General features: G+C 45.5%; 1 protein-coding gene across 1 annotated transcript in view; it reads left to right on the top strand.

Moving 5' to 3' along the window:
• tarbp1 (TAR (HIV-1) RNA binding protein 1) overlaps window positions 1–24,309 on the top strand; it is a 28,087-nt gene that overhangs the window by 1,663 nt on the left and 2,115 nt on the right. The window contains exons 2-29 of the mRNA XM_072670062.1: window positions 402–1,421; window positions 2,858–2,952; window positions 3,709–3,778; window positions 3,878–4,026; window positions 4,857–4,909; window positions 6,407–6,504; window positions 7,030–7,165; window positions 8,095–8,191; window positions 8,275–8,364; window positions 8,489–8,618; window positions 8,726–8,998; window positions 9,083–9,180; window positions 10,575–10,733; window positions 10,807–11,027; window positions 11,871–12,087; window positions 12,191–12,379; window positions 12,631–12,824; window positions 13,232–13,303; window positions 14,148–14,268; window positions 14,378–14,488; window positions 14,601–14,753; window positions 14,854–14,946; window positions 16,395–16,615; window positions 16,768–16,849; window positions 17,634–17,799; window positions 18,364–18,543; window positions 21,291–21,415; window positions 22,943–23,079. Of these exons, the coding sequence (XP_072526163.1) occupies window positions 402–1,421; window positions 2,858–2,952; window positions 3,709–3,778; window positions 3,878–4,026; window positions 4,857–4,909; window positions 6,407–6,504; window positions 7,030–7,165; window positions 8,095–8,191; window positions 8,275–8,364; window positions 8,489–8,618; window positions 8,726–8,998; window positions 9,083–9,180; window positions 10,575–10,733; window positions 10,807–11,027; window positions 11,871–12,087; window positions 12,191–12,379; window positions 12,631–12,824; window positions 13,232–13,303; window positions 14,148–14,268; window positions 14,378–14,488; window positions 14,601–14,753; window positions 14,854–14,946; window positions 16,395–16,615; window positions 16,768–16,849; window positions 17,634–17,799; window positions 18,364–18,543; window positions 21,291–21,415; window positions 22,943–23,079 (4,750 nt within the window). The remainder of the gene's footprint in view (window positions 1–401; window positions 1,422–2,857; window positions 2,953–3,708; window positions 3,779–3,877; window positions 4,027–4,856; window positions 4,910–6,406; window positions 6,505–7,029; window positions 7,166–8,094; window positions 8,192–8,274; window positions 8,365–8,488; window positions 8,619–8,725; window positions 8,999–9,082; window positions 9,181–10,574; window positions 10,734–10,806; window positions 11,028–11,870; window positions 12,088–12,190; window positions 12,380–12,630; window positions 12,825–13,231; window positions 13,304–14,147; window positions 14,269–14,377; window positions 14,489–14,600; window positions 14,754–14,853; window positions 14,947–16,394; window positions 16,616–16,767; window positions 16,850–17,633; window positions 17,800–18,363; window positions 18,544–21,290; window positions 21,416–22,942; window positions 23,080–24,309) is intronic.

Raw genomic sequence — 24,309 nt, 5'->3', positions numbered from 1 at the left:
TTTAAATAAAGTAGGAAAATTACTGTGATGTATTTAAAGTGGTAGAGAACTACATTTTAATAAAAAATAAATCAAATTTAATTCGTATTGTTTAAAAGTGTTACATTAAAATTAACCGGAAATGAATCGATTTTTGTTCTTATTTATTTATTTATTTATTTTTTTGAAATTCTTAAAATCTAAGAACTTAAAACATGTGCAAAAAAAAAATAAAAATCATACCGTGTAAATTTGAACATTTTTAAGTATCCAGGCTCAATTTTAGCGCTCAGGGAGTTTGGGGGTGAAGGCTTACCCTGCTTTCGCCGACAGGTGGCAGTAATTCCCCTTTCTGAGGTCGCCAGTGCCGCACTGAAGCTCAAGAAGGAGAACAGGGACCAGCGTGTGTGTGTGTGTGTGAGCTGTTGGTGTCCCCTCCTCGCGCTGTCCTGCATCAGGAAAGCTGCTGTCCTCGTCCACCATGTCCTCATCGGTTCTCCTCAACGCCCTGATCTCCCAGGTCCCTGATCTCGATCAGCTATTGGACACCCTGAGCTGGACTGGCTCCACGTGGCCGCAGGTGGAGAGGGTCGAGTCCCTCACAGCACTGCTAGTAGAGCTTCTCCACCATCCTCAGCCCAGCTCTGGAGGCTGTGGACAGTCAAAGACCAGGGGACAGCTGGTCAGCAGAGTGCAGTCTGTTATATGGGATCAGTGTGTGCCACTGTTGAGGAGAATCCCCAGTGAAAAAAAAAGCTCCCTTGAGGAGGGAAGCCCTCCAAAAGCTGGGGGCAAGGAGCTTCTGCATGCTGTGTGTGGTCTCCTAGGGGTGTGTTTGAGGCAGTGTCCTCCTGACTGCCTGGAGAGAGTAGCAAGCATCGCCTTGCCTGCGTTCAGCCAGCCTGACCAGGACCATCTGGACATTGACATCTCCATAGAGGTGCTGGCTGTGCTGCTGTCAGTCATCTCAGACAGCTCCACACCCTTAGCTATGGACCTGTTGTCCTGCACGCTTGCTGGTGTTAAAGAGCTCTCAGAAGCTCAGGCCTCCAAAATCGTTGTCCGTCTCTGGTTCACAGCTCTCAAGGCCCAGGAGAGGAGGTCAGAGCTTCTCCAGATCATCTGGAGGGGTCTGCTGAGCTGGTATGAGCGTGAGGAGGATGGTGATGCTGATGCTGCTGCTGGGGTGACGGCACGAGTGCTGCTGTGTTTGACCGCCCTGTCTGACCACCTCTTCTTCACCCCGGAGCAGAAAACGTGGATAAAGGAGCAGCAGTGGGTGTTACAGCCTGACCCACGAGAGTCCCAGGCTTTCTTCCGAGTGGTCCAGGCTGGACTGAAGCACAGAGACAACGTGTCCCGCAGGAGGGCCCTGTTCCTGCTGAAGAGGTGTGTCTCCATGTCGGAGGAGATGAAGACAGAGGTTTGTTTAGGAGAACCAGGTGAGTCTGGCTTGGGGTGACCTGTCCATGGGTTCCTTGGTGGCCCTACATATGGATGCCCACCGGTGTCCTACCAGAACCATAGGGGTTAAACATGGGCCCCATCATTGTTGTACACTGCACATTGGACCTAGATGGGACGGCTGTAACGATGGGTCCCGTTTGGGAATCCCAACTGGGTACTAACCCATGCCCACCTGCTGACCCCTGCGAGCCTCACATGAGCATGCTGGCAGGGTTCTCACTAAAGATACACCCTTAAAAATAAAGGCCCAAGGGTTCCTTAAGCGACACCATAGAGGAACTGTTCTTGGTTCCATAAAGAACCATTTTTAATATGGATTAAATGGGCGGAGAACCTGTTTAGGGGTTCCTTAATCACAGCTGCTTTACAAAAAGGTTCTTTCTTCTCTGGAGAACTTTCGGAGAACCCTTTGAGTGTAGGTAACTCCCAGTCTACGCCAAGGACAGTTTACTGACCAGGGACTGGGTTTCCCCCCAATGCATAGGTAGAGCAAGCATCACACTGATATCTCTCTCTCTCTCTCTCTCTCTCTCTCTCTCTCTCCCTCTCCATGTCCAAAAGTTTGTGGACGCCCCTTCTGCTGCATGCATTCCGCTACTTTAAGTTGCACCCATTGCTGAAACAGATGTGCAAATGCACACACAGCTTGTCTAGTCCCTGTAGAGAAGAAGTTCTGCCAATAGAATAGGACTATCTGAAGCTAATAAATAAACATGAATCTATTGGCACCATGCTGACTATTGCCAGTCATGGGCTAGAGGGGTATAAAGCCCCCCGGCAGCATTGAGCTGTGGAGCAGTGGAAGAACTGTGTTCTCTGGAATGATGGATGGTGGAGCTCCATCCAGAACTTTTGTCATGACCTGGACAGTAGAGACACTGTCTCTAACAAAAGCATGTAGACCAAACTAGACCATGGCACTGAGCACCCAGGGGTCAGTGACTGCTAGGGTCCTCAGGGGGTCCCATAACAGGACTCAAAGACCCCCAGCCCCCCCCCCCCCCCCCCCCTTCAAATACGCTCTACCTCGGGTATCACTGGTAAGATGAAACATTTTGCTGAATAAATGTTAAATTTTCTCCCACAGTTCCTGCACCACATATACAGATAACCTACTGTATTCCGTCACTGTCCAATGAAAAACTCGTATCTCCAAATTGGTAATTTTACAGAAGAAGGCAAAAATGTTCTGAGCTTTGAATGGAAGTCAGTTTAAAGAAAGTGTTTCTATTGGTCTATTCCTCCAGAGTGAGTGAGACAGTGGACAGAAGCATCTACTAGGTTCTGTGGTTTTCATTGGACAGCAGCGATTTGCACATGCCACATGCTAAATGAGCTAATTACAGTAATTAATCTCTATAAGGTGCTGCTTACTGTATCTGAAATGACCATGCTTCTTGGTTCTCTGCAGAAAGCTTGTTCAGATGGACACCAGACAGGAGTGCAGGGCTTCGAGAGTTCTGGGAAGATTACGCTCTTGTTTTGGAGACTCTGGAGGAAAACCAGGTAAAACCGCAGTGTGTGACCCAGTGGTGATTCCAGTGGTGTGCTAAAATGCTCACAAGCTGCCTCTGCAGGTACTTCTAGTACTTGTGCCTGTGTTGCCTTGCTGGACTCTTATACTTATACTCAATTACTGAATTACTCAATTTCCAACATTTCTAACATTTTCTAATTCATTTGCAGGGTTATAGGATTATAGTCGGGGTTGCAGCGGTACACCATGGTGTGAAAATTGATGCTGATCATACTGTGTAAATGTGCTTAATGCTGGGGTTTTGAGAACCAGTCAATTGATTAATGGATAAAATAATAAGCAGATTAATCTTTAATGAAAATAATCATGAGTTAGATACGCAATGGTTCAACAGAGCTCCGCTTTGTGTAGCTTTAATGTATTTATTTATATTATTTTTATTTTCAGAAGGGATTTTTTACATATACCTCCATTATAAACTAGATAAAAAATAAGTGTATATGTAAAATAATTAAAACGTTTATTCAATCAAGAAAACCTGTTTTTATTCCTTTAGAGTAATTGTATCTAATTATTATTATTATTATTATTATTATTACTGTTATTAGTTTTAATAATAATAATTGTGGAATACTGTATTATATTCTGGGATACCGTAAAACCGTCAAATTTTCTGGGTCTGTTATCATACCATTAAAATCTCATATTGTTGAAACCCCAGTTACAGTACATAATCTGTTAAAACCAGTGGGCTTCATTCATCAATATATTAATGTCCTGTTTAGATCCATGTGGTTCGGCCCGTGCTCAACCGAATCAACAAGCTTGTTGAGACCACTGCAGCAGATGCTGGAGGTAGGAGTCGGATTTGCCGTGGTTATCAGTGAGGGTTTGGGTCAGTCTTTGAGAATCTTCCATTTCAGCTGTTGACTTTTCTTCCGCTCTGTGTTTCAGGCAGCGGCCTGGTCCATCCATCCTGGTTGATGTGTGTCTATCAGCGCATGTTCCACAGCGAGAACAAGGCTGTGATGAAGGAGGGAGTCAATCATCTTCTGGAGCTGCAGATGCTTCAGCATCCGGACTTTGCCTCGGCTTTCTCCCAGGTTTGTTCTGTGCTCTACAGCTGCGTGGTCTAGGCATGTGGCCGACACAGGCCCTGAATCATTCGGTCTGTAATGATCCCTCTTAATGATGAGTATCAGCCGATATCGGTCCGATTAGATCTTCATGTGTGTATAAATAATCCAGCTCCACAGTTTAGATCAGACGAGCTGCTGATTAATCTGAGCAGTAAAATCCCTTTATTTTCAGTCTGTTTTTAAAATCAGTGCTTTCTGCACTGACTGATTTAGTTTAGTCGAGACTTCTTTTCTTAAAATGATGTTTTATAGTGTTTAATATCTTATAATCCAGTCTGACTCTCCTCCCTGACCAATCAGCTCCCAGCTCCTTTACATCACTGCAGTCTGGTCACTTCATTGATGTGTAAGGTGTGTAGTGGTACACTGGAGCTGGAGATGGCTCTGGGTTTGACGCTTTCGTTGACGCTTCGAAATCTGATTCGAGCAGCCAGAGCCTTGAGACTGAGACACATCTGTGCAAATCAGATTGTAGTTGCATTTTAAACCACCTCCAGATGTGGTTTGGATCTGACTTTAAAAACGTGGTTATCCAGAATATCGAAAATGAGTCTGGATATAATGTAGATATGACAGAGATTGGATTTGGGCTGGCGGTCTGAACATGACCTTAAATGTGCAGGATGGGGTGCCTCCAGGACCAGGGTTGAGAAACACTCCTAGACTGTGGTGTAATTCATCAGGATTTTGATAACTTTGCCAGTTCGGACTATGACCGAGTTCCCAAATTAGATGTTCCGGACACTTCCACAGAAGCTTAGTCTGACAAGCATGTTAAGCACTCTGGCCTTCAGTTTGTTGTAGGTCCTTTCATGGATGTGCTGGCAGAGAGCTCACTCTACCACAGGTGAGTGTGTTATTCACTATACCAAAGCTTTTGACCTTTTAATTGCTTTTAATGCTGTTTTAAATGTTATTTTTTAAAGGTATCGTTTAGTGAACTAGAGATGGGCAGTTTAAAGGCATTTTTTTATCATATACGATATTTATCACAATATTTTGTCATATAGATAAAGTTCACCAACAGTGTAGAATTTTAAAAAAGTACTCTCACATACTGAGTACCGTGATTTTACTCTGAATGCTGCACTCCATTCTATTAAATGAGACTGATTACACTCTTTGTAATGAAACGTGCATATCCCTGATATACTCATAAAACCGTATTGTTTACCATGATGATAAAATTTATCATGGTTAGGACTAGAGCACGATATTTAAATACCTTTTTTGCGATACATGATATTTATCATCAATACGTCAGTCACAGACTAAGAACATCCGTAGCGACAGATTCTTATAAACTACTGTTCAGATCCTCTCCTGTACTGAATACAGTGATTTATACTCAACATCTGCTGCCCTTCATCTACTTAAACCTGTCTAATCACACTATCTGTAATGATCAGTGTTTATGAAGCACTAACAGTCTCCTCCATATGCTTAGTATTAGCTATTATAATCATGATGACAAAATTGATCACGATACAATAAAATATTGTCGTATTGCCCAGCTCTAACGTGAACTGTACCGTTCTTGATCAGCCAAGACTTGTTCAACTATTGACCCTCGACCCGAAGGAGGTTTTCCTTGCCACTGTTGCCACTAGCTTGCTCAAAGGAGGCTCGGACTCGGATCTCTGAAAAGCTGCTTTGTAAAAAGTCTATATAAATTAAATGTAATTGAATGTAACTATTGCTTATTTTGTTGTGCGCTCGAGCTACAGGGCTAACGTTGCTAGAGCTTTGTCTGAATTCACTATACTGTGCCCTGTTCACTATATAGTGCACCAATTTGTAGTGGTGGTACTGTGTAAGGTAAAGGTGCATGTACCGGTCACTTTGCTATGTACAGTGAAATGTGTCCTCTGCATTTGACCCATCTGTGGTAGTGAACACACTCACTCACACACACTCACTCACTCACTCACTCACTCACTCACTCACTCACTCGTGAACTAGGGGCAGTGAACACACACACACCCAGAGCGGTAGGCAGCCAACTCCAGTGCCCGGGAAGCAGAGAGGGTGAAGGGTCTTGCTCAAGGGCCCAACAGTGGCAGCTTGCCAAGCCCGGGTATCGAACCCACAACCCTGTCATCAATAGCCTGGAGCTCTGACCGCTCTAACTGACCCTAGTGCCCTACCAGACAAGGAGGCCCTATGTTCAGACTGTGTGTGTGATGTGATCGTCTGTTGCCGAATTCTGTTCCCTATTACAGTGCCCTATATAGTGACCTTGATTTTCGCATGTAGGGGATAGTGACTCGGGCACGGTTTCAGACACAGCATAGAGTTCAGTAGTGGGAACAGTGATGCTGAGAGGATGTTTTGTGTTTGACAGGTCCCCAGGACAAGTCGTCGGGGAGTGTCCAGAGATAGCTCTGAAACTGCAGAAGTTCATGGTGACGTTCTTCTGCAGTTTGCCTGAAAACGACCGAGGTACGTTCAGCCACAGTAGACTACGCAATATCTGCCTGTCAAATTTCTGTTCTCTTAGCATACCCTAATAAAGGGTTGTGAGGAACTTCAGCAGGCAGTGGAGCAAGAAAGCAGCATGTGATGTGCACTCATGTTCAAAAGTTTGGGTTCAGGTTTTACAGTTAAAAAGCAGGGCTCCTACAGGGCTAACGTCTGAAGGAGTACTCAGGAACACTCAAGAATACTCCTGAGTGGTGCAACTGTCTAAGAGCTAGGCCCATGGTAATGCAAGTCTTAAAAGGTGCTGGCTAAAGAGAGTAACTTAAAGACCTCAAGAAAAAAATATTAACTCTGCAGAAAATTGAGGATATGAGCCCTTTAATAACTTCTTTATATTCTCAATCCCTGAAATATTAAATAAAACATGTCAAATCAGTTTTTATCTAATTGATTATTGATTGATACAGTTGTTAACTAATCAGTTCTACATGCAGCAGAGTTTGGATGTTATTTCTTCATCTGTGTTTTTTTCTTCTTCATCTCCAGGTTCAGTGCTGCTGAAGCTGCTTCAGAGGCTGGGCTCACAGCACTGGTGTGCTGTCCCTCTACTGTTTCTGTCTCAGGCGCTCTCCTGTTTGTCCCCCTGTCCTCTTCTCAGAGCAGATGGCCTGAATGCACTCAGGTATGTTTATGTACCTGAGTATTCGGTATTCGGTAGTTCTCGCTGCCTACCATTAGCAGCCAGAGCCAGAAAGACCATAATTGGCCTTGCGCTCTGTGTGTATATGTGTGTAAATATACAGTGGGGCAAAAAAAGTATTTAATCAGCCACTGATTGTGCAAGGATTTTTGTTCACCATTCTCATGATCATTTTGACCCCACATGATAAGATTTTACGTGGGGCCCCAGATTGAGGGAGATCATCAATGGTCTTGCATGTCTTCCATTTTCTTACAATTGCTCCCACAGTTGATTTATTCACACCGGCCTGCTGCCTATTGTAGATTCACTCTCACGCTCTTTAGTCTTGGCCATGGTTAAGTTTGCAGTCTGACTGTTTGAGGCTGTGGACAGGTGCGTCTTATACAGATAACGAGGTCAAACAGGTGCCGTTAATACAGGTAACGAGTGGAGGACAGAAGAGCTTCTTAAAGAAGTTGTCACAGGTCTGTGAGAGCCAGAAATCTTGAAATCTTGCTTGTTTGTGGGTGACCGTACTTATGTTCCACCATAATTTACAAATAAATACTTTAAAAATCCTACAATGTGATTTCCTGGATTACAGACCTCTCATCTTTCTGAGTAGGAGAACTTGCACAATCAGTGGCTGACTAAATACTATTTTGCCCCACTGTATATATTAACCCAATAAAGAGAAAGCGAGAAACACACACACACACACACACACACACACACACACACACACACACACACACACACATACATACACACACACACATTATATATATATATATATTTTCAAGGTTGGGAAGCTCACTGGGTTAAACAGTATAGAATTGTATTGAATTAATGGTGCATCATATAGGGTAAAGTAAGTGTGTGTGTGTGTGTGTGTGTGTGTGTGTGTGTGTGTGTGTGTGTTATTGTAGAGATGTTCTCCGCTGCACCATGATCACTCACCAGGTCCTGTTGAGAGGGGCTACGCAGTGTTTCCTGCTCCACGCTGCCCTCTGCCTGATTGATGTGGTATGGCTTCTTATATATATCTACTATGCTATAGATAATATAGGCGAGCCAGTGATTTCACTTGTTGCTGCTGTTGTTGGCAGTCGGCCGTGTCTCTGGATGAAGTCTTCAGTTTTCTGGCCCACTTCCGAGCTGAGGAGTCCCTTTGTCGAGGCTCAGCTCTGTGGAGACAGGTGAGATAGAAGGGGTGTCCACAAACATTTGGACATGCAGTGTGTGGATAAGTGATTACGCAAAGCAATCAAGACAATGCAAGTATTCCTCCTTATGCGTCATTTGTCATGTCACGTTTTGCAGCTCTGTGATTGGTTGCTGACTAACGAGCGCAGTTTTCGGCCTGCTGAAGCTTCCCCTGCCACCACAGAGGCGATCGCTGCGCACAGCTCCAGCCGCCTGAAGGCCTTCCTCACCGTACAAGCCAGCTCGGGTGAGGCACAGTGACGAAGATGGTGCCGGGGTTTTCTCCAGTAAGGCTCTGTGTTTGCAAATCCCACAGGAAGCTGACGTCTGTCTGTGTGATTACTCTGTCCTCAGCCGATCTGATGGACACTGTTCCAGACCCAGGCGAGGCTGAGGCGCTGGCTCGCACACTCCTTCTCTCGATAGACCTGGAGTGGAGCAGGAGACCGGAGCAAAAGCCTGAAGAAGACGGGCTAGAGCGGCTCTTCTGCCCCCTTCTGGACGTCCTGCGCCGCCTCAGTACCAGCGTCTATTTGCCGCTGCGCAAAACCGACAAGAGCCTGCAGCTGACGTTGCAGCTACTCCAGCTGCTCGGCCGACGCTCGGCAGAGACCGGGAAGAAGAGTGGTGAGTGCTGGGATGGCAGTGCTCGTGGATACTGGAGATGAAGCAGTTTTAAGTGGTTTTAAGTCTCCGTTTCTGATTTTGTAGTTGACAAGGTGGCTGAGGCCCTGACGAGTCTGCTGTTGGGAGTGGTGGAACCAGTTCAGGAGTTCATGCTGAGGAGGCTGAATGGGGAACTACAGGAGGTGGGCCCTACATACTAGAGCTTTCATCAGGACTGAAAATCTTGAGCCCATCCCAAATATAGCTTAATCTTTAAGTGATGAGAGACTAGATTAGACTGCATGGAAGTGAATGTTGACCTAGCTGTCACCACGCTACATGATTTTAGCCCAGATTTTTTAGGATTTTTGGGGGGGGGGGGGGGGGGGGCTTGGTGACAAAAGCCTAGGGTCAGAAAATCTGGCTCTGTGGCTGGCTCTGTGGCTGGCTCTGTGGCTGGCTCTGTGGCTGGCTCTATGTAAGTTGCTAAAAGACACAATCCGACAGCTCACCAGATAATCGCTGATGCCTTGCAACCCCCTGACGGATATCTTGCAGAATTAATATCTGGCCTTGTCAGTAACTCTAAATCTGGTAGTGTGAAACGAGCTGTGACCGAAAGCTAGCACAACTACCTGCAGCCAATGAGAGTGCAATATACGGGGAGAGAAGAAAGCTGAGGGTAGAGCTACAGATAAGTGGTTTTATTCCTTTTCCCATCCATATTTTTTTTCCTCTGTTTTTGCCACAAATCAGGGCTCAAACAACTTGTATTGCTCGTTTCACGCCGGTTCTCGTGTGTGTTTTCGAGTCAAAGTGTGCTTTAGAGAGCAGACACCCTCGTCTTGAGGTCTTATAGTTTATGACCTTGTGCCGCTGATCAGCCACTTAAACCACAACCACTTAAAGATTCCAGATTAGAAGATTACAAGACCACCACTGACCACTCTGAAAGCCGTGTAGTGCGTGTCTGGCATGCGGGAAGATCATAGTAAGCCTTCAACAGATCACTGATGAACTAAATGAAGTCAAGACAATCCTCAGCTGTCCACCATTAAGTCAATTTTTTTATACGTTTTTAAGAAGAATTGAGGAAACTCACTGAGTAATAGCGTATCTTAAAACTGTAGCTGTCCACTGAGGGGAGCTAAAGGCATGTTTTGTATTTATGGCAGTGATGTAGGGGTGAATTCCACTCCCCAACTGTAGGGGGAGCCCAGGAGCAAAAAAAAAAAAAAAAAACAACAGTCACATAATGCTGCTTTAAATATTGTATTCTTGTTGTTGTCAGCTGGGATTCTCAGCCATAGTGTAGTGTGATTAATTAGTAAAACTACAGATTTATGATATTTTAGGGCCAATTTTAAGTAACACTAACTAAAACCACAGATTTAGTTTATATTATCACTCAAAACATCTTTTTAATAGACGTTTGCAACCATAGCAGTCTAAGCAGCTTTAAATTCTGAGTGTTGATGTCAGAAATCATTGTGTGTGTGTGTGTGTGTGTGTGTGTGTGTGTGTGTGTGTGTGTGTGTGTGTGTGTGTGTGTGTGTGTGTGTGTGTGTGTGTGTGTGTGTGTGTGTGTGTGTTCTAGCTGTGTGACGTGGACAGGGCAGGCCTATATCTGTCTGTTTTCCGGGAGCTGGTACAGAACTACAGCGTTGTTCCCAGCTTCCTCTCAAACCTACAGAACAACTACGTGTCCAGACTCACTGCTAACTGTATGAGGCTCCTTAGAGGACCTTCTGAACAGGTACCAGAGCATCCATCGAACAGTACAGGCCTCCGCTTGTGCAGTTGCACTGATCCTGTGTGCTGTTTTCCAGACTCCGTCTGTTGCCGGGCAGGTGCAGAAAGCTGTTAGCATGGCAACATTAGCCTTGCTCTGTGAGCTAGCCCAGCAAAGGGTGTTCGACCCCCAGTCTGATGCCATGAAGTCCCTCTGCTCCCTCTCCACCTTCTTCTATCCCTCTTCATCCTCCTCATCCTCACTTCAGTGCTTCAACCAGCCCTTGCTGAAGCCTTCTGCAGCGGATATCTCAGGAAGGTCTGATTTGCACAAACACTAATCAGTCGAATGCTGCGCTACATATCTATTTAAATAGATACTCATTTGTACACTTATCTGATTGTATCCGTACACTAGTACACTAGCACTACCCCCCCTCACCGGCTGCAGATAATTCTAATGTTGTTAGAGAGTGGTGCAGAGGGTCCTGATAATAATACTACCTAGCTTTGTAATAATAATAATGATAATATGATGATTATTATTATTATTATTATTATTATTATCAAGAGGTATTGGTTCCTGCAGCAGTAATAAGGTGTTAATTATGGTGAAGCTGAAAGTGATAAAGATGTTTTGGATCATTTTTGTCGTTTTAAGACCATTTTTATCAACACTAGTTTTTGAACCATCTTTGTAAACACTAATTTTCTCAAACTCCTATTTTTGCAATAAACCATTATTGGGCCATTTTTGTAAACATTAATTTTCATAAACATCCATTTTTGGGATGACATTTATTTTTATTGTATTTTTTTAATTTATTTTTATTATATTTTATTTGATTTATTTGTTTATTTACCATTTTGGCAATTTGTGTAATTAATAACTTGATTTATGTATTTATTTAATTAATTATTTAATTAATCAATTAATTTATTGACCATTCTTGTAAACAACTGTGTTGGCCATTTTTGTATGACTTATTCATTAATTAATTTATTTATTTATGGACCATTTTTGTAAACAACTGTGTTGATCATTTTTGGAAACCCTCATGCGAGGCAGTCCTCGGAGGATTATATTTCTCATGGGTTACATCAGCCTTCCGTTCAGTGTAGAATTCATTTGCTCAAATGTTCCCATATGTACTCTTGACAGTTGTCCAGATGACAGCCCATTACTGAAGGACTGGGGCAGAGTGGCGGCCCACTTCATCCGAGACCAGTGGACATGTCTGCGTTTCCTCCAGACGTTTGCCAAACCCGAAGCCCCCAGTGCTTCAGGGTCTTTTCAGGCTGCTGTGGAGGCTATTGCTTTACTGCCCAGTGATTTGGTGCTGCCTGTGCTGGACTTCATGTCTTCAGTGTTTCCACAGGTCCGGTCTCATCACTCAGAACCTCTGTTACCTTCTACCGTTCACCTTCTGAATTTCTGATACTAACTGATTAATCAGAACCACCTTCTGTCTCCTCCACTAGATGGTGCTGTATGATGAGACCTTAAGTGTGGAGGCTGTGTGTGTGTCCTGGAAGCTGGTGCAGACCTTGAGCACGAATGCTCATGACTTCTGGCCAGCGCTGCAGGCTTTCGTGCGCCTGGCTTTCCATCGCAGTGCACTGGAGCTGACCGAGACCCGAAGCCCGAAACTAACGGCCTGCATAAAACAAGTGAGCTCAGTAGTAGCTTAGCGGGACATTGTCTGGAGGTTTGCTGAATGTACGTCTAATGAAACCATGCCCCTAACTGCTGAGCGTGGCGAGTAAGCTATGCTAACTGTCTTTAGTTACGTTACAGTTTCTATGGGCATGGATATTAAGCACAGTAACACAGTGTATGTGTAATTAATATGGAAATGACTTGTTTATTATTTAATTGCATGTAATAAAATGACTGGCTGTTTGTTTCCCCTCCCTCAAAGATTACGCGTGAGCTGATGGAGCTCTCCGAGGCTAAATCAGGAGTGTTGAACGTACTGCTCCAGCACTGCTGCCAGACCTGGCTGCCCTGTCATCCACACAATCGCACAGATGCTGCCTTTCAAAGTGCTTTTAACCATATGGACCTTCTGGCCGAGGCTTGTGTGTATGGGCCAGTTTTCAGGAGAGATCAAAGGTACCCCTCATAGCTATCAGAACAGGTCTCGACTGTTACTCTTGATTGTGCACATGGCAATTTTAGGGGTTCGATTAGTTGACAGTGTATTTAGTTGCATTTATTTAGTATGCAAGTCATTGTTGGATGTATAACTAGTAAGTTCTGCCTCAGAATGAAACATGCTGATTTTACTTTTACGGAGAGTTCATGGGGCGGGGGGGTGTAGTGACCAGCTCTGCTTTTACTGGCTGGTTTAGGGTAGCAGAAGGGTGCTGAATGGTATACTCGGTAATTGCATACCTACAAAGTGCCCCATAAATGGCATTATCATGAGTCCGTTGAGGTCTGGTGTACTCTGGTGTTGATGCATCGGCTAGTAGATCTGTTAATCAGTCTCGTTAATTGCTTTTGTGTCCTCCTTGTAGGCTCATTCAGGAGGTCCAAACCTACGTGGAGCAGCTTGGAGACGAGTGTGTCGCCAATACAGTGATCAGCAGGTCAGAAAGCTCTGCTGTTTGTCTCCCATGGTGCATACTGAAACCAAGCAGTGGGAAACTAACTAAACTCTAATGTATAATACAGTGCAAAGGCTTTAGGCTCCTTATCTGGGCAGGAAGTGTAATTCTGATATTAGAATAAACACTAATAATAACACTCCTACAGAAAGTGGTGGTGGTGGTGGTTCTCCATCACTGTGTTCGTCATTAGAACATCTCCTCTCAAAGTTCTCCTCATATCAACACCTGGTTTGGTGGTAAATCAGGGCTTAATGATGGTAAATCAGGTGAGCTGCTGCTGCTGATGGAGTTGAACACTAGGGATGCACCGATCCCGATACTAACAAAATTAGCTGGATCGGGTATTGGACCGATTCATCCACAAAACCTGATTCTCGCACCGCCGGCCTCATAACCCAGGGTCAGAATGCCCCTGACCTGTCCCCAACTATCAGCGAGTAATCCAGCTAGTCTTCCATATAAGGAGAACAGTTCTTCATTTTAGTGACCAATAATCAGAAATCGGGTTCAATTAATTCTGTCATTTGTTATAGTTTGTTTTATAAAGTTAGTAAAGTAATGATTAACGTCAATCCTGATGCCTTACGTCTCTCCCAGATGGTCAGCTATATGGCTTATTAATTCAACAATGGTATCGGATCGGTATCGGAAATCGGCCGATGTGCAAAGTTCATATATCGGTATCTGTGTCGGACACAGAAAAAGGTGGGTCGGTGCATCCCTATTGGACACGTCCATGCTGTGCTGGTTGGACATGGGCGTGTCTTAGGTACTTTGTGTCTGGGGGGGAGCAATGATGTCAGTTTCTGCTTCTACTTCCCAGTGAAAACAGAGATGATCAGTTCCCACGGTTGTGCACTCTGGCCTTCTTGAGTCATCTTGAAGTATCCAACAGCCTGCACCAGAGACTGATGGAGGAGCTGGTGCAGCGGTTACTGAGGAAGGTGTGTTAGAGTGTGAGTGTGTGTGTGTGTGTGCAATTTAAGTGCATAAAAGCTCAGCTTTTGTTCACCTTCCCCTTTCTCGGTGTGTGTGTTTGTCATGTTTTCCCAGGATGCGGAGATAACAAAGTCAAAAGTGCGTTACTATAGCAACTCCATGCATCACAGAGTCAAGAACCGGGTGTGGCAAACATTACTGCTGCTTCTGCGTAAACTGAGGCCGGTGAGGAATTCTTCATATATACACTATATACAGTCAGTGCAGTAGATACCTTCTCCCCTGCTGTCCTGTAAAATGCATAACACCCCCCCCACCCCCCCCTCTGCTGTCGCAGGAGTTCGTGGTACAGGCTGTGTTGGTTCCTGTGTGTGAGGCAGGCTTCTCCAGCAATCAGGCGTCCGTCAAGTACCTGATTGAGTGGGCCCTGATCCTGATCCTCCACCAGAACCCCTCCCACATTCAGCAGCTGTGGGACTGCTTCAGTACGGTGAGAGCCGCCCTCTTCCTAGACGCCAGTAGGTCAGTCCAGAGTAGCCGCCAATGTTGTTCTGCAGAGACTAGATGCTTGTTTTTTGGTGACCTGGCAGGAGCAGGAGCAGGAGAAGACCAAGACCAGCATCTGCACGTTCCTCTCTGTCTTGGTGCACCTGGACATCCTCCTCCCTAAACTTGAGAATAAGGTATATGTGTGTGTCCCATATCAACCACCTTGGAGACCACAGCAAACATCATATATCTACCACCTTGCATCCACGTAGCAACGCCACAGCAGCCACCTATCAACACAGCAGCAATCCCCATGCCTCCACCTAGCAACTTCACAGCAACAAGGTAGCGATACTACAAAGATCACTTAGCAACATCATAGCAACCCCCTGGGATACAATGGCCACCTCTTGCCAACAACATGGTGACCACCTTAGAAAGCATAGCAGCTACCAAGCAACCATTTAGCAACATCTCAGAAACCACCAAGCAACACCATAGCAACCACCTGGGATACAATGCCCCCCCCCCCACTTGCCAACAACGTACTGACCACCTTGCAAAGCATAGCAGCTACCAAGCAACCATTTAGCAACACCATAGCAACCACCTGGGATACAATGGCCACCTCTTGTCAAACAACACAGTGACCACCTTGGAAAGCATAGCAGCTACCAAGCAACCACTAAGCAACACCATAGCAACCACCTGGGATACAATGCCCCCCCACACTTGCCAACAACGTACTGACCACCTTGCAAAGCATAGCAGCTACCAAGCAACCACTAAGCAACACCATAGCAACCACCTGGGATACAATGCCCCCCCACTTGCCAACAACAAACTGACCACCTTGCAAAGCATAGCAGCTACCAAGCAACCACTAAGCAACACCATAGCAACCACCTGGGATACAATGCCCCCCACTTGCCAACAACAAACTGACCACCTTGCAAAGCAAAGCAGCTACCAAGCAACCACAAAGCAACACCATAGCAACCACCTGGAATATAATGCCTCCCACTTGCCAACAACAAACTGACCACCTTGCAAAGCATAGCATCTACTAAACAACAAAGCAACACCATAGCAACCACCTGGGATACAATGCCCCCCACTTGCCAACAACAAACTGACCACCTTGCAAAGCATAGCATCTGCCAAACAACAAAGCAACACCATAGCAACCACCTGGGATACAATGCCCCCCACTTGCCAACAACAAACTGACCACCTTGCAAAGCATAGCATCTACCAAACAACAAAGCAACACCATAGCAACCACCTGGGATACAATGACCACATCTTGCCAACAACACAGTGACCACTTCGGAAAGCATAGCAGCTACCATGCAACTATTTAGCAACATCACAGCAACCACTAAGCAACACCATAGCAACCACCTGCGATACAATGGCCACAACTTGCCAACAACATAGTGAACCCATAGTAGCTACCAAACCACCACCTAGCACCACCATAGCAGCCACCTTGCCAAAACACTAGTATCTCACACTAATGATCACATAGCAACAACCTGGAAACCGTGGAAACACTGTTTTACAGAAAATGCCCTTTTCTATTCCGGGCTGTATCTGCAGACCAGGCTTGATAGCCACGCTCTCTCTCTCACACCCCCAGGTGGAGCAGTGGCAGAAGGCCATAGAGGTGATTCTGCTGTGGTGTTTCAGTCATAACTTCAGTGTGCGCTTGTATGCCTTGCTGGCTCTAAAGCGAGTGTGGGAGATGGAGGGGGCACGAGCCCTAGCTGAAAAAGAGCACGGTGGTCTGGCTTCTCTGGGGGGCCTAGCTACTGTCGTCCAGGCCTGCCTACGCCAGGCTGAGGCTATGCAGAATACAGGGTGAGTCCATCTGAGGTCAGTGTTCACCCGCAGAGCTTACAGGTTTAGGTTCTAGACTGCTGAGGCTAAAACTCTCTCCTGTCTGTCTGTCTGTCTGTCTGTCTGTCTGTCTGTCTGTCTGTCTGTCTCATCTACTGGCGCTCAATTTACAGCAATGCCATGAAGAACTGGACCAAAATTCAGGAGCACTTCTTCTTCAGTGCCTTTCACCCTCTGAATGATCATAGTGTAGAGGTGAGGCCTTTTTACCCACTTTCTCACACACACACACTCTTTCTCACACACACACATGCACTAACCCTCTGCACAGTGCTGTATGTACACTATGGACACCCCTTCTAATGAATGCATTCAGCTACTTGAAGTTACACCCATTGCTGATACTGATGTGCAAATGCACACACACAGCTTTTCTAGTCCTGATAGAGAAGAAGTACTGCCAATAGAATAGGACTCTGTGGAGTAGATAAATAAACATGATCCTATTTGCACCGTGCTGCCTAATGCCAGGCGTAGGCTCGAGGGGTATAAAGCCCCACAGCAGCATTGGGCTGTGGAGCAGTGGAAGAACTGTGTTCTCTGGAATGATGGATGGTGGAGCTCCATCCAGTACTGCTGGGATGAGTTGTGGATAATGAGGTGGGGAGGTGATCATCCAACATTCTGATCTCACTAACGCTCTTGCCTTTGAATGCAATCAAATCCTCACAGCAGTGATCTTCCAATATCTTATAGAAAGCCTTTGTCCCTGGACAGTAGAGATAGTTACTCCAACAAAAGCAGGATCAACTCTTTTTAATAACCTTGATTTCAGAAGAAACGATGAATGAGCAGGTGTCCCAATACTTTTGTCCATTAAGGTGTGTTGAGATTTGGTGCCAGTGTGTTCAGGTACTATGCATTCGGCCTCCTGCTTACTGTTTTGGCTATATACTGTATGTGTATGTATATGTGTGCTAGTTGTCCACCATTGTAATCCAGCATTAAAACACTCCCTTCTTTCTTCTTTCTTGTCCAGACGATATTGCACACGTTCCCTAGCCTGTCTGAGCTGGCGGACGATGAGTGGGTTCCAGTGTGGAAGATGGAGAAGCTGGTGGACTTTCACTCCTCTTTACCCCTGAGGAACACAGGCAGGGAGCTGAGAGAGCTGCAGCCTGGAGACTGGGTCCAACAAGATAGAGGTAACATGTAACCACTAGGTGGCAGCAGAGATCATCAGCCAGAAATCACAGAGTGGAAATCAGTAGGCTTTTTTTACCTGCAGTACAATGACACCGAATCAAGTGCTTGAAGGAAGGGTGACCCTTCTCATTTAGCTGCAGGGTTGTAAAGCCTGCTTTCAGCAGTGCAGTGTAAGTGGATGCGAGGGCTGTGTCTCTACCTCTCATCATTGCTGCCAAATAAAACCTCACAAACACCATAATTTTATTAATTTTCCACAAAACTCCCCAAAAACATCCCAGAAATATTGGATGGAGCACCATCCATCATTCCAGAGATCCGCTGCTCCTCCACAGCTCAATGCTGAGGGGCTTTATACCCCTCTATCCCACGCCTGGCATTAGGCAGCATGGTGCCAATGGGTTCGTATTTATCATCTGCTCCTGAGAGTCCTATGCTTTCTCTCTGTGTGTGTCTGCACATCTGTGTCAGCAATGGGTGTGGCTTAATGCATTCATTACATTGTCCACAAACATTAGGCCATTCTTTACATGTTTGTGTGTGTCTGTGTACGTGTCCTGTAGGTGAATTGGAGCAGGAGGAGCGCTGGGCAGATGTACAGAAGAAGATCGCCCCCTGGAGGCTGAGTGTGCAGGAGCAGGAGCCGCAGCTCATGGCCCAGCAGAGAGCAGTGCGTCTGGGCAAACTCACCAGCGCCCTGCTGGTGGTAGCCTCGCTCATCGACAAGCCCACAAACTTGGGTGGTATGAAGCATTTCTCTCAATTTATCTGTTTGCATTTTACATAATTAATATACATACAGTATCTGCAACGTACGAAGGAGCTTTACTGGAGGAGAAGAAACCTCCTTAACCTGGAAGTCATTTTGGAGGATTTCTATTGGTCCATTTGTCAAAAGTATTGGGACACCTGCTCATTCACTGTTCCTCCTGAAATAAAGGGTATTTATAAATCGAGAGTTGTTCCTGCGTTTGTTGGAGTAACTGTCTCTACTGTCCAGGGAAAAAGGCTTTCTACTAGATTTTGGAGGAGCATTTATGTGCGGATTTGATTGCATTCAGCAGCAGTAGCGTTAGTGAGGTCAGGATGTTGGATGATGATCACCACCCCACTTCACCATCCCCAACTCATCCCAAACGTACTGGATGGAGCTCCACCATCATTCCAGACAGCACAGTTCCTCCACAGCTCAATGCTGCTGGGGGTCTTTATACCCCTCTACTAGCCCACGCCTGGCATTAGGCAGCATGAAGCCAATAGGTTAATGATGTTTATCTGCTTCAGAGAGTCCTATTCTATTGGCAGTACATCTTCTCTACAGGGACCAGACAAGCTGTGTGTGCTGTGTCAGCAATGAGTGCAGCTTAAAGTAGCTGAATGCATTCATTAGAAATGGTGTCCAAATGTTTGTGGACATATGTTTGGGTTAATATAACTCATATTGCTGCATTTTTTTCAGGCTTTAAGGCTTATTACAGTGGAATATACAACGTAAATAAACAAACATATAAATAAATGTGTATATATGCTCACTATATAGAACCTGAACAGGGAACTGCTAGACTCTCTCCCTGACTAACCAGTAAAGGGCTTCACTACCTAGTGAGCAGAAACAGCCGTTTTCAAAGTTCCCTTTGTTGCCAATAACAGGCTGAACAGCATAATGGCACAATCAGATCTAAAAAAAAAAATAATCACCTTGTCCTCTTTTGCTCTAACAGATGTGAAAATGTGTCAGGCTTGTTTTGTTGCCAAGCTCGTCCACTATGTTCTCCTGCCTGAAACGTGGCAACCAGCCCAGAGACACCCCAGCTTATCTAAACGCCCGTCTCACTCTGAATGGGTAACATCAGGCCACTTATCGTAAATCCTTTCATTTCATTTATACTTCCAGCTTCTCCCCCTTTTGCCCTTTTTTTCCCTTTGATTGGCGCGTAGTATTCACCTTCATATCTTCATTTAGCCAAAACCCATTTCATGAATAAATATTGACTCTTAATGATAAGGTAGATTGAGGCAGCTTATTGTTCCTGCATAGAGCTTTTTTCTTTTTTTTTATTGACACCTGAGTCGTCCGGCAAGGTTACAAAAGCTTGTCTCGGTCACTGTCGGTCAATATTTACTCAGGGATGTGCATTTTGAACATGCTGTAATCTCCACCAGTTTGGCCACTCAAATTAAAACAATGGTGTGCAGCGTTGTTGACCTCATGCTGTTCAGTAGCAGTGACCTAGGGAAGTGTACGGAGTGTAGGGCTCCTGTAGGGAAGGGTGTGCTGGAAGTGCTGCTGAAGAAACCAGAGATTTATAGGCTTCCTAAGATTGTTATATATATATATATATATATATATATATATATATATATATATATATATATATATATATATATATATATATATATATATATATATCAGGTTTTATGTAATACAGGTAAGTGCTGCTAAAACCCTAGCTGTGATAGAAGTGGGTGGTGTGCCAATTACCCCCCCCCCCCCCCTGTTCATTTACAATTCCCACCCCATATCTAGCCAGGCAGCCACTTCGGATGGACTGCTGCGAACAGCCTCAGCACGCTTGGAGGAGAGCACTAACTCCCAGTTTAGTTAACTCCCATCCGCTGACAGATGGCCACACTGGCTAGCATTGCCCTGCCTGATGGGAGGAGGGAGGGCCATTCTTCCCAGGCCACAGGGTTGGCTGTGGCATTACCTATTATGATGGGGCCAAGACTTGGACAGTTGGACCCTTCAGGAGTCCAAAGTGTCAAATATTTGACCGTTATTATAGAAAATTACCTTTAAATTGAATTCCTTTACACACACTACCTGTCCAAATGTTTGTGGACACCCTTTCTAATGAATGCATTCAGCTACTTGAAGCTGACACAGACAGTGTCAACAATGACAGTGCAAATACACATCACCTGTAGAAAAGCACTGCCAATATAATAAGGGCTCTCTTGAGTGGGCTAAAGGGGTATGTAGACCCCCCCAGCATTGAGCTGTGGAGCAGTGGAACTGTGTTTTTTGGAATGATGGATGCTGCGCCATCCAGGACCTTTGTAATGAGCTGAGCTGAGGTGGGGTGGGGTGGTGATCATCGAACATCCTGACCTCTCTAACACTTTTGTCGCTGAATGCAATCAAATGCTCACAGCAATGCTCCTCCAAAATCTAGTAGATTTGTCTTCTTCTCTGGACAGTATAGACAGTTACTCCAACAAAAGCAGGATTTCAGATGAAACCATGAATGAGCAGGTGTCCCAATACTTGTGTCCTCCTATTCAGCCTACCACAGTTTAGCTCCACCTTTTTTGAATGGGACACAATGCAGGGCAGCCAATCAGAGCGGAGCTTGCCTGTCTTAAAGGCACGGTAACAGAAACAACCTCATTTAGATTTTAACAGATAATATTTCATCATAATTATTATACTGTGTGTGTGTGTGTGTGTGTGTGTGTGTGTGTGTGTGTGTGTGTGTGTGTTTCACAGGTCTGTGTAGGACATGTGAGATCTTTGGTGCCAGTGCTCTGGTCCTGGACAGCCTGCGTCACGTCTCTGACAAGCAGTTCCAGGCCCTGAGCGTGTCTTCAGAGCTGTGGCTGCCACTGCTGGAGGTGTGTGTGTATAAATATATGTGTGTGTGTGTGTGTGTGTGTATAAATATGTGTGTGTGTGTGTGTGTGTGTGTGTGTGTGTGTGTTTGAGGCACTTCTGAGCTCTCAACCCCCGTCCACTTGTCCTGAAGATCTGTCCTACTCTGTAATTCATTTCGTATCATAGAGAGGACACTCCTCTGTCCTCAGTCCTCCAGTCTCAGCAGGCATGCTCCTCAGGGTCTTCTCCAGTCAGAAAGCTGGGGGTCCACAGTTCCTGCAGTATGAAAGACTGGATGAAGAAAAAAGGGGTTGTTGTCATCTAGGATCAGTGAAACGAGACCGCCGCTGGACCACCGCTGGCCAGATGTTATTTGGGTGGTGGACCATCATTCTCAGTACAGCAGTGGCTCCAACATGGTAGTAGCATGTTAATGTGTGTGACCGTGGTACGAGACCAGCGACCCCAGCGCGTCCACGCCACAGGTTTTTTAATAAGGTGGCCTCTAGCGAAGGGCCAGGCGCCGAAGATCACACGGTAGGAAGGGCTTTCTATTAGATTTGGGTTGGATCATTGAGTGTTAGGAGGACGAAGATCACACACACTCCTCTTCTCCTGCGTAACTCGTGTGAGGTCTGAAGGCAGAACAGAGCCGTCGCTTGTTCTTGCTTGCATTCACGCTCTCCTGCACTCTCTGCTTTTGCTCTCGCACATACTTTTTTTACTCTCTCTCTTTCTCTAGTTCTTGCTCTCTCTCGCTCTCATTCTTTCGTGCTTTCTCTTTCGCTCCTGCTCTGTCCATTCATATTTTTTTTTCTCTGTCTGTCTCTCTGTCTGTCTGTGTCTCTCTCTCTCTCTCTGTCGGTCTCTCTTAGTCGGTGTCTCTCTCTCTCTGTTTGTGTCTCTCTGTCTGTCTCTCTTAGTCGGTGTCTCTGTCTGTCTGTGTCTCTCTCTGTCGGTCTCTCTCTGTCTTTGTTAGTCTGTCTCTCTCTCTCTGTCTGTCTGTCTCTTAGTCGGTGTCTCTCTCTGTCTGTCTCTCTCTCGCGTGCGTGCGCTCTCTCTCGTGCTCGCGCTCTCTCTCTCTGTCTGTGTCTCTCTCTCTCTCTCTCTCTCTCTCTCTCTCTCTCTCTCTCTCTCTCTCTCTCTCTCTCTCTCTGACAGCACACACTACATTTGATCAAGTCTGGTCTCAAGCAGGAGGGTATGGGTCTGGTTCGGGCCCCAGGAAGGGTACCGACCACTTAAGCACATCCGGGTGGGCAGTAAGTGTACAGAGGGTTACAGTACCTGGCAACCCTGCTGCACCTGACCTGCTGTCATCAGCGCATTGTTTATTGACAGGCCACAACTGTGGTGGGATCACTACTCTGCTGAGAATGGCTGGACCACCAATCTTGGGTAACATCGGTTCAGTGGTGGTCCCCTGGTGGTCCTTTTTTCATTGATGGACCACAGAGAGGCTGTGCACAGTACTGGTATACTTACAACATGATCAGGTCCTATTAAAATACGCACCTGGTCACCCCATCATTTACTGTCTGCTACAGGTGAAGCCCCTCGAGCTAACGGACTTCCTGCAGTTGAAGAAGAGAGAGGGTTACTGTATAGTTGGAGTGGAACAGACCGCCAACAGCCAGAGTTTACAAGACTACAGCTTTCCAGAGAAGACCCTACTGCTGCTGGGGTAGGACCACCAACCTGCTTACCAGAACGTCAAGCTGCGAGCTGCACCCACACCCCACCGATTACCACTGCACGTTTGTTTAGGTTCTTGTTATGAAGTCAGAGCGTGATCATTGCAAATAGAGTGAAGACTTGAAGACAAACACACACACACACACACACACACACACACACACACACACACACACACACACACACACACACATCCAAACAGTGAGGCTGGGCTTTTTGTGTGTCTCTGCGGGAGCTGACACTGCGTTTGAATGTTATCAGGCTAATTGACGTTGCTCTCCCTGGGTGATTTCTTCACCTCTGCGTGCTGTCGGAGAGAGGCTTGTCCCAGCATGCCTGAGTGCTTATCAGCAAAATCACACACACACACACACACACACACACACACACACACACCATGTCTGTTTGACTTCTATACTAATAAAGTAGCTGCCGCTTTAAGTTCTTGGTTTGTGGGCGTGGCCACATTCGGCTAATACAGGCAACATGGTGATAAAATGTTGTGGACTATATGGACAGAAGTATTCGGACACCTGCTCATTCATAGTTTCTTCTGAAATCAAAGGTATTAAACAGAGATGATCCTAATTTTGTTGGAGTAACTTTCTCTACTGTCCAGAGAAGAAGGCTTTCTACTAGATTTTGGAGGAGCATTGCTGTGAGGATTTGATTGCATTTAGTGACAAGAGCGTTAGTGAGGTCAGGATATTGGATTGTGATGATCACCACCCTCATCTCATCATCCCCATTTCCCCAACTCATCCCAGCAGTACTGGATGTAGCTCCACCATCATTCCACAAAACACAGTTCTTCCACTGCTCCACAGCTCAATACTGCTGGGGGGCTTTATACCCCTCCTCTAGCCCACGCCTGGCATTAGGCAGCATGGTGCCAATAGGTTCATGTTGTTTATCTGCTCCAGAGAGTCCTAATCTATTGGCAGCACTTCTTCTCTACAGGGACTAGACAAGCTGTGTGTTTGCACTTCTGTGTCAGCAATGGGTGCATTCATTAGAAGGGTGTCCACAAACCTTTTATGAAATTTTACCATGTTAATATGTAACATTTATTTATTTATTTATTTATTTTAATTGAATTTGGTTTAAAAGGTATGGCGGTGCAGTCGTTATCCCCTCAGTGCTTTAAATCAGCTCATAAATAAATATAATGTAATTTGATACTTGTACTATAATAGTGGTTCATGACGGACTGTCAAAG

The sequence above is a fragment of the Salminus brasiliensis genome, chromosome 24 (genome assembly GCF_030463535.1).
Source record: "Salminus brasiliensis chromosome 24, fSalBra1.hap2, whole genome shotgun sequence".
Lineage (NCBI taxonomy): Eukaryota > Metazoa > Chordata > Actinopteri > Characiformes > Bryconidae > Salminus > Salminus brasiliensis.
Note: the sequence above shows the minus strand (reverse complement) of the source record. Positions and strands in the feature narration are given on the sequence as shown.